The sequence below is a fragment of the Mastigoproctus giganteus genome, chromosome 10 (genome assembly GCF_048544385.1).
Source record: "Mastigoproctus giganteus isolate SK-2022 chromosome 10, ASM4854438v1, whole genome shotgun sequence".
Lineage (NCBI taxonomy): Eukaryota > Metazoa > Arthropoda > Arachnida > Uropygi > Thelyphonidae > Mastigoproctus > Mastigoproctus giganteus.
The window spans coordinates 10,464,250-10,479,040 of NC_143584.1; the positions used below are offsets into that span (position 1 = coordinate 10,464,250).

The following is a 14,791-nucleotide window of genomic DNA, read 5'->3' on the forward strand; positions in this document are numbered from 1 at the left end:
TCCTTCCTTCCTTGAATAATATCTACCATAGTGGATTTTTTGGAGATTCAGATGAGTTTCAGTTACATACATAGCCATGTTAGTGTTGTGGCATCTAGCTACCATCTCATGTTGTAAGTCTAAGTTGCAATCTATGACCTCTGCAGAAAATTATCTATTGGCAGCTGCATTAGAAACATGTAAAAATTAGTTCCAAATAGAAATCTTTGGACCACTTTTTGTTTTGCACAAGGAAAATAGTGATCACTACTTATTGCAGATTTTTATTTTGAAAAACATTATTTAGATAGTATGAATCAGAGCTGTAATACTCAATATGTTCTACGTTGATAATAATATTAGTAAATTAATAAGAGGAGTACTCCTCTTATTAATTTACTAATACGAAAAACATTATTATAAATTCTTTCTTTGATGTTTGCAAAACTTAGAAAATCTTTTGGAAACTGTGTTATAAGCTGACAAAAAGAAAACTGCAGTTCACATTATATTGCATTACATGCAAAATAAAAAAGTGCCTACTTATCTGTAACAAATTGTTCCTCCCTCCCTATACTGAATTTTTGTAGCAGCTTTTTTGGAGATGTTTTGGTGGCTACGTTGTAGACTCCCAAAAACTAGCATGAAATGAAATGGATTTAAATGTGATATTTTTTAAAGTAGCTGCTATGATTTTTAAATAAGATATTTAAAAAGAAAACTAGATAGCATTGGTGGAGGGGGGGGGGGGTTGAAGGAAAAGGCAACAAGAAACTTTCATAAATGCTGGCACTGTTGAGTTTTTAAAATTGACATACCTTTCACAGAGTCATAACTCAGAGTATATCAGAGTCATAACTGGTCATGTGAATGTCAGTGCAAATGCATAGAGTTATGTGTAGCATTCCCGGTATTCAGAAGTTCTTTTATGAGTAACATTTTAAATCAAAAATATCATTCTGTAAAAAGTTAAATTTATTAAGAATAATATTTTGATTGTTTATTTTATTTTATTTTTTCTGTTATGAATTTATTATTATGTACTCTTATTTTTGTCAGAGGCTACATTAATTTTTATAAGAATGTTAACTTAAAAATAAAAAAGTTTTTAGGTAAAATATAAAACTGTAATAGTAGGCTGCCATAAACGTTTCTGTTTTTCTTCCATTCATGCATTTTTTGATTTCTCCTTTATTAAGTTTTTAATTTTGAATAAGAGGATGTAATTTACGCTACTATTGTGTAATTTCCATTCTCAATAATTTCAATTAATTCAATATCAATTTAAACTTTTTTATTTTTCTTTTAGTGCATTTGCAGGCTGGTGTTCTGTTTTTATCACAGCATTTTGTGCAAGAAGGTAAATGTCAATAGATGCATTTCGTTTTTACTAGGAACACTTTAAGAAAAGGACTTTTATCATAAATTCATATCTGATCTACAGTCATTTAATTTTATTTTGACTTCTTTAAAAAGCATTTTGCTGTTGTTATAAAAATTTTTAAAAATTATTCATGTGTGTGTGCACACATACACACACAGATATACAAATACAGTGGAACTTCTCTATTACGAACTTCTATTTAATGAATTTCTCTCTATAACGAATTTTTAAAAAAATTAGTAAAAGCATTTACTGCTAAACAGCTGCTCAAATATACAGCCCCCTTCCCTCCAAATTGCGCATTAGCATCTGGAATTAATCATCCTTTTAGTGAATTCTTGTGGCCATTGACACTCTTAGGATGGTCTTTGTTTCATTTTTGTTACAGTTATAAAACCAAATGGGTTTCTTAAAAGTGGTCATAAACTTTACAATAAATAGGGTAGATTTGTAAATTGATGTTGGCTCAGGGGAAAACGAAATTCGCTGCGATAAACCTTTAGCGTACTGCGGCGGCAATACATAGAATGCTACCATAGTCGGATTTTAGTAATGCCTACTGAGTGACATTCGCTTCTCACCTCAACTGTACCATGTGACCTTCCTGTCAATCATTATATGATATGTCCATTCTCAACTAACTGGACTTCCAGTAGATGGTTTCATGAATTTTTTTTTTTTTTTAAATTTCGTTCTTTTAGAACAATTTGTCATCAATCACATAGGCTATATGCTCTTGTATTTTTTTTTTTTTCTGAAAAGTAACATACAGCATACATTAGCCATAAATTTTCTTTCGTGTATATATGAATGAATGCAGAATAAAAGAAATTCACAAAGTCATATATTTCTTCAAAGTGATTGATAGGAAAGGTCAAGTGATACTGTTGAATTGGAAAGTGAATGTCATTGAGTTGGCGGTACTAACAATTCACTATATGCCAGTGTACAAAGTTTGTGGTGTGTGTATCGACAAGAGCTGCAGTCGAGTAATTTTTACAATTGCGGAAACAGTGTCGAAGAGAAAGTGTTTAAGTATTAATGATAAAGTAAAGATTCTTCATGATATTGACCAGGGTTTTAAGAAAACAGATGTTGCGGAGAAATATGGCATACCTGCAAGCAGCTTATCTATGATTTTAAAAAATCAAGAATCAATTTTAAATGCAATTGAAGGAGGAGTAGACAAGAAGCAAATTAAGTTGTGTATATACGAAGATGTTGATAAAGCTGTTCTAAAATGGGTCCAAATGATACGTGAAAAGAATATACCAATATCAGGTCCAATAATTAAGCAACAAGCTCTGAAATTTGCACAGTCCCTTGGACATACAGAATTTAATGTGAGCACTGGGTGGCTAGATAAATTTAAGAAGCGCCACAGAATTGTGGAAAAGGTTATTTGTGGAGAAAGTGTTAATGTAAGTGAAGATGATTGCAACAGTTGGAGGAACAATACCTTAAAGAAGATTTTGGAAGAATATGAACCTAAGGATGTTTTTAATGCTGACGAAATGGGTTTATTCTTTAAATGTTTACCGAATAGAACACTTACTTTTAAGGATGATAAATGTTTTGGCAGAAAACAAAGGAAAGAAAGAATCACTGTGCTTGTTGGGACAAATATGACAGGAAGTGAAAAATTAAGACTTTGTCATCGGAAAATCAAAAAACCCAAGATATTTTAGCGGCACAAAATCTTTGGAAGTTGACTACACCTTTAATAAAAAAGCATGGATGACAAGTGATATCTTTGAACACTAGATATTAAAACTAGACAGGTGTATAACAAAAGAAAAAAGGAAAATCGTGTTGGTAACTGACAACTGTCCGGCACATCCTGCCAGTATTTCTGCCAAACTTAAAAGTGTGAAGTTGTTATTTTTACCACCAAACGTAACATCAAAACTCCAGCCAATGGACCAAGGCATTATTAAAATTAAGAAATGATTAACTCTCTTAAAACGGTTCGGTTCGTAAGGGTCTACAATTTTGTGAAAATGTTCCTGATAATGTTTTTAATGCTCTGAACAAATGTGAGGTTTTCTTTGAGAATCAGACAATTTTTTAATTGTACTGTGCAAACGAAAATTACAGATTTTTTTAATTTGTGATACTTACTGGTGAAAATTGTGTAAACATAATTTAAATTAGCGTTTTTGAAATAAAATACATTAAAAATAAATGCAGATTCATTTTCATTTTCTAATTAAGTACCAATTTTTAATAAAGATATTCTCTGTATAACGAATTTTTTCGCTGGATTTATTGAATTCGTTATAGGGAAGTTCGACTGTATATAGTTTTTTATTTTGGATAATAATAATCTTTTTTTCTTTTTTCTTTCTAACAGACCAGAAATGGGCTTGGTCAGTAATGGTAATCAGTCACGAAAAGAATCACAACAAGCAATATTAATCACAGCTGCTCAGGTAGATATGAAACCCAGATAATATTTTTCAATTTAATAAAAGGTATTTTTAAATTGAGTATTGTGTGTGCACCCAACACAAATATTATAATTTGTGTTAGAAGATGGTGCTCTATATGAAATTTTTCTGAAGACAGATTAAAATCAAAATCTTTTAGGCAAATATTTGCCATTAAAAACTAGTTATTGATTTAAAATTTTTTTCCTAGTTCTTTCATGCAGAGAAGGTAATTCACAAGCTTTTAGTTGGGCAATAGTAATTTTTTTACACTTTGAAATTCAAACTCATTAATTCTGGCAAGAGTATCATTGGCATTAGAATGCACTTTCCACTTTGTTCCTTTAATGGAAAAATTAAAGGAAAAATGTTTCATATGTGGGCAAAGGTGTTTCTTATGTTGTGTGTTACTTTAAGTTCAAGGCGTACAGTTATCATTTAAATCTATTTTCCTTACCTTGTTACACATTCATGCAAGATCATAACTATGAAGACCTTTTAACATACATAAGTTGTATTTCAGGCCCAAAGTATAATTTTGTATTCTCCAAGTTTCACAATGTTTTCCATTCTAATTTAACTCTGTCTACTAATTTTTTTACTCTGTCTTGCACTACAGCACCACATGACTTTTTGTCAGATACACAACAATACCTTTTCAAACATATTCTATGCATCAGACATATAGCAGCAATGTGCTTTTCCACAGCTGACAGCTGGAGGTTGGAAAATTGTTGAAGCAAAATCAGTAAATATAATAAAGAGACAATTAATAAATGTAAGCTGCTACAATATCTTTTTTTCTTATCAAATTCCTTGCTGAAAGTTCATAATAGTTTATATTTCTGATCTTCCTTCTAGCATATACGTAACTTTAGTGATAAAATATACTTACCGATTTAACTATAATAATATACATACATAAATAAAGAGAAAATATTCTACAAAATGCAATATATATCTGAAAGATAATAATAAATTGAAGTATCTTAATTCATTTGTCTGAAAAAGAAATGATAAATAAAAAAATAAATTAAAAATTATATTCATATTACACGTATACACTTTTGATGTAATTTTCATATATTTTAATATATATCTTCTTCTTTACAGGTGGTACTTTTGAGTGTTGCTACCCTAACTGTAAAGAGTACTGCAAGCAACATAGCAAACAAAGATGGACTTCCATTGTTTAATCAAATATTGGCTTGGCTAATTTTGGGTAGGTAATAGTAATGATTTTTTAAAAATAATTTTAAATTGAATTTTTGAGATTGTTTTATTACACCTATTTTGTTAATACACAATTGCAACTTCACATTTCATATTCACTGTTCTCATAAGTTATTTTATCTTTGAAGAAATATTTCTTATTAAAGCAATTATATGTGATAGTATGTGGCAGAAGATGGTGGGATACTTATTCTTATTTTTTTTCTCTTTTAAGAGTGGCAAACAAGAATCTCAGTTATAAAAAAAAAAGTAAGCTGTTACCAGCATCATGCCACTAAAGGCTAAATAATCTGTATGTTCACTGCAGGACCTTTTATTTTGCTCATTTGCAAAGGATAAGGTCACTATAGATAAAGACAAAGTTCCTTGTAGTAGATTGACTGCTCATATTCAAATGTGCTGACACAAGTTGCCATCTGTTTGCTTTACATTTAAACAGCACTGAACTGCTCATGAAAGAATTAAAATGTTATTCACATAGTATAGTGATGGAAGCATGTGATGCAAGAAAGCAAGCGTATGAGCTTATGTAGCATCAGCAAAAAAAAAAAAAAGCCCAATTTCACACATCCATTCCCTCTAAACGTTTTACCAGTTCCTACTTGAATTTATTTAAGCTGTCAATTTCCACAATGCCAAATAGAAGCTTGTTCCAGCAATTAACCACCTGCTGGCTAAAAGCAAATTTTCTGATCTATTCTACAATTTTCTTTTCTCAATTTGAATATATTTTTCCCCTCAGGTTTATAATCTGAGCAAGCGGAAAAATCCCATCAGAATTCAGTGGGCTCAACCCATTCAAGGCCTTATCACCTCAACTAGATCATCTCACGGGTGCCTAGTCTCCAGCCACTGCAATTTGCAGGACTTAAGCTTTACTTGGTAAGAGGACTCCTTCGTTCCCCTCACCAATCTTGTTGCCTTTTTCTGTTCATGCTCAAGCAACTCTACATCCTTTCTAAAATGAGGCATCCAGACCTGTACAAGTAGTCAAGGCAGTTCCCCTCAGGAGCCTTCGTTCCCCTCACCAATCTTGTTGCCTTTTTCTGTTCATGCTCAAGCAACTCTACATCCTTTCTAAAATGAGGCATCCAGACCTGTACAAGTAGTCAAGGCATGGCCTGACCATTGCCTTATACAAAGGGATAATCACCTTCTTTTCCCTACTAGCAAAATTCTTGTATATCATTGACAGTACTCCATGATCTGCTCTGGCAGCCTGTCTGCATTGCTCAGAAAACTTCATATCTGACTGCACAATTACTCCCAGGTCTTTCATTTTCACCCACCTTAAGTGTAGTACCATACAGTTGGAACATTTCTCTGGGGTTACGTCTACCCATATGCAGTACTTTGCATTTGTCAATGTTAAACTTCAGTTGCCACTTCTTAACCCATCTGCCCAACCTTTCTAGATCCTGTTGCACTAGCACACTGCTATTACTGTCATTAACAACCCTTCCAACCTATGTATCATCTCCAAATTTCGACATTAAGCTTGATATACCTTCATCAATATCATTGATAAATATACAAAACAACAATGGGCCCAACACTGAACCCTGAGGAACTCTACTAATAACATTAGTCCATGAAGAGCAGCATTCATTGATTACCACTCTGTCTTCTCCCACTCAACCATCCTTTTATCCATTGTAGCAACTTACGTTTAATACCATCATATACCAATTTGTATAGTAGTCTTCCATGTGCAACAGTGTCAAAAGCTTTCCTGAAATCCAAGTATATGATATCAAAATTATTTTTTGCATCCAGTTCTTTTGTAACCACATCATAGTATCCAATAAAATTTGTCAGACAAGACTTTACCTTAACAAACCCATGCTGTGTCTGAATTATTGCTGCAGTCTTGGCTAGATGGTCCTGCAATGCATCTTTAATCAGTGACTCCATTATTTTCCCCAGAACAGAAGTTACACTAACTGGTCTGTAATTCCTCATGTCACCCTTAGATCTCCCTTTGTGTATTGGGATACATTTGCACATCTCCAGTCTGTGGGGACTTCCCCCCCGAGTCCAAGGATGCTCTCATAATTATGGCTAAGGGTTTGCTTACTTCCTTTACTGCCTCCTTTAATATAACTGGATAAATCTCATCCACCCCGGGTGCCTTTTTTTATGTTTATCTTCAACAATTTCTCCTCCATTTTTCTCAGTTATTACAAAATCATCTAGCTCACTGCGAGTTTAATTCACTTCTGGCATTCCCCTCCTTGAATAACTCCTCATGTGTGAATCTAGATGCATAATACTCATTTAGTTTGTTAGCCACCTGAGCAGGATCATCAAACGTTGAACCATCAATATCCAGTGGACCAATCTGATTCATCCCCCTTCCTTCTAGAGTTTATATAAGTAAAGAGGTTCTTGCTGTTTTTCTTGGCATCCTTTGCCAAAGATTTCTCGTAATTTGCCTTCGCTTGCCTAACCTTTTTTTGTGACTTGGTTACAGACTAGTTTATATTGTCATAGGCGTCTGTGTCACCTGATAATTTATATGCATCCCATGCATTTTTTTCTCTGCCACGAGGCTCATTAATTCATCTGACCTCCATTTAGGCCTAAACCTTGAACAATATTTCTTAATCAGTATGAAAAGCCTAGTAACTTCTACGATTAGTTCTTTGATGCTTCCCGCTTAGAATTTTCTGTTGGTAGCATCATCATTTGTTCCCACTGTACAGAATTTAAAAACTGTCTGAGACCACTGTAGTCACCTTTATGGAAGCAAAAACCCTTCCCTTTACCCCGATGGTAATTATATGTTTAACTAAATCCCACATCAGTACACTATGATCACTGCCACCTGGTGGTTCCTTTAGCTGCAAATTCTTTATACACGAATAATCTCTGCTGATAACCAGATCAAGAGTATTACCCTCTCTAGTTGCCTCTCGAACATGCTGCTGCAGAAAACAATAAATCCACAAAAGTCTTGCTAATGTGTGAGTGACTAATCCACAAGTTCCAGTCAATATCTGGGAAGTTAAAATCGCCATTATAACACAATCTGATTTACTGACCCATTCTCTTTCTCTGTAAAATTGTTCGTTGTACTCATTAGGCCTATAACACACTCCTATTCTCATTTTTGCTTTCCCAGTGCTTATGTCACACCAGACTGATTCAATATTGCACTGTCCATCTATGTCAACTGGATGCACTTCCTTAGATTTTATGTTTTTCTTAATTAACAGCATAACCCCTCCTCCCTTCCTATCCTGCCTATCATTTCTGTACACATTGTACTCCCCAAATTCCAATTCTGCATTCCTAATATTTGTGTGACACCACGTCTCTGATATCCCAACAATATCCACCTTTGATGTCTTGACTAGCACTTCAAATTCACCAAATTTATTTACTATACTTTTAGCATTGGTGTACATGCAAGCATACATACACCTATTCTTATTTTTAGTTACCCTAACACAGACCATGTATTTATGTTTCACGATGACTCCCACCAGTCCCTGAACCCTCAGCACCCTGCTTTCTACTCATGCAAGAATCACTTTCACCTCTGCCTGCGGCTGCTATTAACTTTTTTTGTCTGTTAATCTCACAAAGCTAGCAGTTTTCCAACCCACCTAACGCTCCCTCAATAGCATCAGCAAACACTCTTGCACCCCTTCTATTTAAGTGTATCCCATCCCTGTAGAAGCAGTCTCTCCTGTTTGCTAGCACAGACCACGCTGAGAAAAATTCTTCCCCGTGAGCCTTGCACATTCCCTCCAGAGCCGAATTGATTGACAAGGCTGTCATCAAGTACTCCCTCCTATCGTGTCTGGGCAGAATTGCAGACAATTTCAAATTTAACCCTGACTCACGACTTTTTTTCAGCATTGACCTGTACTTGTTAAGTAAATCTGCAGATCCCCTACTCTTAATGTCATGAGTGCCAGTGTGTGCAACAATATCACCCTTTGTGCCCTTAAAAGATATCTGTTCTACAACATCATCAACTTTTGTCGCTAGCAGACACACCCTGGTCCTATTCCACCTATCCTTTTTACATTATATATTACCCATCTCCCTGATAATAGAGTCGCCAACAATAATTAACTTCTGTGGGTCCTGTGCATTTTGCCTTGGAGATTGCCACTGTTGCCTGATGCACAAGAGTGAGCTCTGGCATTGAGTTGGGCAGCTGAGAGCTTGATGAGACCCCATTTTAATATCTACAAGGGCATCTTCCAGAATCTTCAAACTCTCATAAGCACCCATCAGAATGCGGAGTTGCTGCCTAATTTCTTGACACTCTGCACCTAGCACACACAAAGACATCCTCTTTGGCTAGATCATTCTCCTGTCATGTCCTATTCCAGAAGTTCTGCAAACATTTCACAAGTTGCACATTTTTTTAGACTGTGAAGTGTTGGAGAATCGCCCCTGTTGGTTCTCCCTCGAGTCACAGTACTCCTGCTACTTTGTGCTCGTTGCTTTGCTGTTCTAGTCTGGGGCATAATATTGGAATTTACAATGAAAATTAATAAGATTAATAAATTTAATTAATTAATTATCAATACTACACTATCTAATAGATTCCTAAATGCAGTGATATGTATTACGTTATCTACTTTTATGTTAGAGCTAACTATTTACCACAATTCAAAATTTGAATTCCCTACCATTCGCTGCAAGATTCGAGCAAAACAATGGTGTTACGTATATTAAGTAGTAACCTACAAAAACTATCTAAATTAAAAATAAAAATAACGAGCTTCGCTAGAACTATAAAGCTACTTATAAAGTACAATATAATATGACAATTAAGTAAATAAAATAGCAAAACACTGATTTTTTTTGGAGCTTTTAATTCACAGCTGGAACTTGTAAAGAGAATCAGCACCCTCTTTATTAGTGATACAGAATGTTGTATTACATCCTAAAGACTGAGTTCCATTGCATTACTCATCTTATGATTTAAATTGTCACTACATTGTCAAGTGCTGGTCTTTCGAGAATCTTGGTGATCTGATGCTAAGAATTTGCAGTGGTTTTAAATAAATAGCATTGTACTTCTTTTTGAATTTTATAATGCTATTTATTTGTACTGCAGTTATGGTAGTTGTATCAAATTTGAAAGTTTAAAGCCTGCTATGTCAATTCTATCTATTTTCAATAGACACTTCGACAAAAACTTTTCAGTTTAATATGTTTGTCAATCCATAATTCTAAACTCCTCTACATTTGTGTGTATCTGCTGCTCATTTCATATGTCACTTCCTATGCAAATGTCACTTCCCAGTTGCAACAGTAAAAGGACATATCAATAAACTACAGCACCAGGTAAAATGTTTTAATTTTATTACTGAAATAAATGAAAATAAAATTTTGTAAACAAAAAAAATTTTTTTACAAGGATTAACACCCCCCAAGGATTATAAGGATTAAAAACAAAATAAAAATTTTTTCGTTTATTTTGGTGACAAAATTTATTCTTATTTTTATTAATGTTTATGATTTTTACCTTTTCACTTGTGGTTCACAAGGAACCTTTTCATTGAAAAGGTCCTGAAAATGAAGATACATGTTGCTATTTTTCTTACAATTCTGGCCATTAACAACTGATGAGAGGCTGATTTTGTAAGTGTGGCAACATCATTATTTTATCAATTTTATAATTATTTATCTCTTATTGTGCATTTGTTTTAATATATTCTATCTCCTTCTGTCACTCTCTGCCTCCTTCATTTTTTCCCCCTCTCCTACTTTATATATATTAACTAATAATAATAAAAGCATTGTCTAAAGAAATATGCCCCATGCTCTTTGTGAATAACAGATGGTTAGAATGTAATGTATTGAAAAGTTTTTAAATTAGTAAATATTAAGTAGTCCAAAAATAAATTAAGATGTATTGTGTGAAACTGATTTGAGTACAAATTTAGTTTCTTCAGCTAAATATTTAAACATAAGTTTGAAGGATAAACATTCAAACCATTTCTCTCTCTCCTCTTCATAACTTATTCTAAAGTCAGGTTCTGTTACTTTTAATTGATGTAATATAGAGTTCAAATCCTCTGAGATGCAGGTTATTTTAGATCAAAACTAAATCACTTAAAAATAAATATTTAAATAAAGAAAACACAAAGAATCTGTTTTTTTTTTTTATTTAAATATTTATTTAGGTAAAGAAATTCTGAGAGTATTGAGTTATTTTCTAGGTCTGAGACATTCTTTTTCTCTAATTACCTTAACCTTTTTGGTTACCTTTGATCTATATAGGGTGTTTCTTAACGTGTGGGCTGTACTCTCAAGATCAATTGAGGACCTCAAAACATTGAAAAAAAATTCATATAAACATGTCTGATTCTGCCTAGGTACAGAGCTATGGCTGTTCGAATTTTAAAAATGGCTATAGAGCTTTCAGTGGTAAAAAATATTAAAAAAAAAAAAATAAAGGATGTATCTAGTATGAATAAGCATTTTAATAGGCATGTGTTTGCTTGTTCTTATTTTTTTTTTTTTTTTTAATTATTTTGGATTATTGATACTGACTAGGGGAATGGAATTTATTTCTGTATTTATTTCTTGTAATCACATGTGGTAATCTGACATTAGCTGTTCATGTTCTATTTCAGAAAGTATCTGTGCTAGTCTCAGTAAGTGATTTAAATAAAATTTATAAATCAGATTAAACATTAGTTAATGAAATGAAATGAAATTTTAAAGACTCCTTATTATATGCTGTAAGAGGATTGCAAAAGTGGAGTGAAAAAAAATTTCACTGGTTAATTTATTTTTAGGATCTTCTCTTGTGCTTCCTGTATTTGGTTCTCCGTCAGTGCTGAATAGGCTTTTGAATGTTGGAGCATCTTTATATGCCCCTTATCTTTTAATGTGCATTACGTATCCTTTATAAGAAAATTTCATAATTTGCTTATTGGTAAAACTTAAGTATTTATTACTCTTAATCAGTATCAGTAGAAAACTTCTCTTCTTCAAAAAAGAACAGGTTTCTAGGGATACTGAATGATTGGGAATTAATAAATATAGGAAATGATTTCCAGATAAAATATTGTAAACTTCAGATATTATTAAATATATTATTAAGAATAATGAAAGTCATAATTATTCATGAATAGTAATGCTAATAGTTTTCAGTGACAAAAATACAAGACTTATTGGCATAAAAAAGAAAAGTATAGTTGCATAATGTGGAGGATGATTTTAATGTAAAAATTATAAGGACCTTCATCGTAGTTTGACGAGAATAGTAGTATCTTTAATGAATCTGTAGGGTAGATTCATTAAAGTAATTTATGGTGGGGGAAGAACTGATGCCAAAAAGGTAGATATGGAAACCATTTTCTAATAAAAATACATCTTTAAATCATTAATTATGAAAACAACAGGGATTACCTTTATTTTAGATATAGGAAGCTTCTTTTCTAGCCAACTCTCCTAGTCTAATGTGCTAATAATTCTTTGGGAAGGGGATATCGATTTTACAAAAAATGTGGGGCATCTTCCCTGCTGTCAGAACCTTAGTGTTCAGACCCCTCGGTCTCAACATTGAGTGCTCAAGACTTCTCTCTTCAAACACCATATCTCTGGAAGCAAGGAAACCATTACGTGGATTGACATAAAATTAAATTTTGAAAGTCTAAAAGCTTAATAAATAAATATGCACTGATTATTCTCTTCGGTCCTGTAGCTTGACATTAGAATTAAAATTTAGGGGTCTAAAAGGCTTAATGGATATGGGGAGATTATTCTCTACATTCTTTAAGTCGGACTAGAACTTTTCGGGGTGTCATGTTCACAGGAATAGAGCAACTCACAATTAATCTGAAACTTTTGTCTTATGTTGTAGTGTTTATTCTTCACGCATGTGTATAAGTGACCAATCATCGGACAATAGGAATGGTCTACGGATATTGATTGAATTTTCATGTAGTTTCATCTCTAAGGTTTCTGCAATAAGTAATTTGTGGTAGTTGCATTGAATATTTATAATTTTTGTTTCATTAAAGCCGAATGAATGTCATTCATTTATTGCGTGGAATGAAAGTTCCGATGCATTTGAATGACCTGCCCGCACCGAAACTGTGCCACTCCCATGGTAGATCCTACATAAACAGCATCGCAATTTTTGCATGGAATGCTGTATACTAGGTCATGCTGTGATTTTCATGTCAGTTCTCTTGCATATTTGGTTAAGTTTATTGTACCAGTACTCAACATATGGAATGGTTATTTCACCCCTGTTTCAGTCCTCCATGCTAGTATAGTGGGTTTGCCACTTATCACTCATCTTCAGACATAGTAGGAATACTTAAAAGATTCTTTACTTGCAGTTGTAGTTAGCTGAACTCTAACAGAGGGAGTGGGGTCCTCCTGTTGTGAGTTATTTTGGATTTTTTTAGCATGTACGAGCACTGTTAAATAAAGAACGGGCATCATTTTTCATGAAAAACTACTGCTTGCTATTTCTAACTGAGCAACAGAATTTAAGACCAAACCAAGTTGTAACACAGAAATTTTGCAGTTGACCTATGCACACGATATGACCTTGGCAATTGGTCAAGTTTATGCTTGTTCAATTTTGCCTAATTAACAATGGAAGTGACATGGAGAGGACAGCATGTTGCTCTCAAATTTTGTTTCCGTCTCAAGAAAACATCAGCTGAGGTGTATGAAATGTTAAAAGAGGCTTATGGTGAATCTATGCTTCCATATAGCATAGCTCGCAGGTGGTTTAGAATGATTAAAGATGAACATGAGTCAATCACAAAGGTCGGCGGTCCTGGAGCTCCAACTACTGCTGTCACCACAGAAACCGTAAACACTGCTCCTGTAATCATGATAGAAAATCATTGTATAACAGTAAGGCAATTGGTAGAGAGAGAGAGAGAGAGAGAGAGAGAGAGAGAGAGAGAGAGATGTTGAGTATATTAGTAGTAAGCACGCATGGTATTCTCCATGACTTATAAACAGCAGAGAAGGCATAATTCAAATAGCAGAAGACTACTATAGAGAATTATACAAGGAGCAAGGGAATGATACCAGTAGTGGGGAAGATGGATTGCAAAGTAGCAACACATGCGACATATGGCACACATGGTATTCTCCATTTGCATATGATACATGTTTGTGCATGCTGGGTTCCAAGACCACTCACACCTGAACAACAGCAAGTTTGTATGGAGGTTTGTCAGGAGCTGCAACAGATGGTTACTGAAGATAGTGAGGTTTTGCACAAGTTGATAATGGCAGATGAGACACGGCTTCATCATTTTGACCCAGAGCAACAAAGCTCTGTTTGGAAGTCTATGTTATCGGTGACACTGAAAAAAGCAAAAGTTGCTTCTGCAGGATAAGTTATGGCTATCCCTTTTTTTGACATTCAAGGAATAGTTTACCAGTATATTGTGCCATGTCATGCGATTGTTACGGGACCTTACTACAGAACTGTACTGCACACTTTGTGGGATCACATTCGTTGCAAATTAACACAACTGTATGCAGGTGGGTGGATGCTGCATCGTGACACATTGTTCATACTATCATTGAGTACTTGGTCAGCATTAATGCCTTAACAAAGAGTGTGACCAGTTCTTGATAAAAAATTATCACCGGTAACAATACCTGACACTAATTGTGTCACTCCAGAAACAAAATAGAGTTACCTGATGTGAATGTGTTATTTATCATTTTAGATGATAAATGACCCGTCATCAAAATAGGCCAGCTCCCTCTTAATCTACTGATGAGGGATGGTAATTTTTATGTTACT

At 33.9% G+C, this 14,791-nt stretch overlaps 1 protein-coding gene across 1 annotated transcript in view; it reads left to right on the plus strand.

The window, feature by feature from the left end:
* Window positions 1-14,791, plus strand: part of LOC150078681 (GPI ethanolamine phosphate transferase 1-like) — a 132,411-nt gene that overhangs the window by 101,265 nt on the left and 16,355 nt on the right. The window contains exons 17-20 of the mRNA XM_090383893.1: window positions 1,289-1,339; window positions 3,717-3,795; window positions 4,906-5,014; window positions 11,799-11,903. Of these exons, the coding sequence (XP_090240019.1) occupies window positions 1,289-1,339; window positions 3,717-3,795; window positions 4,906-5,014; window positions 11,799-11,903 (344 nt within the window). The remainder of the gene's footprint in view (window positions 1-1,288; window positions 1,340-3,716; window positions 3,796-4,905; window positions 5,015-11,798; window positions 11,904-14,791) is intronic.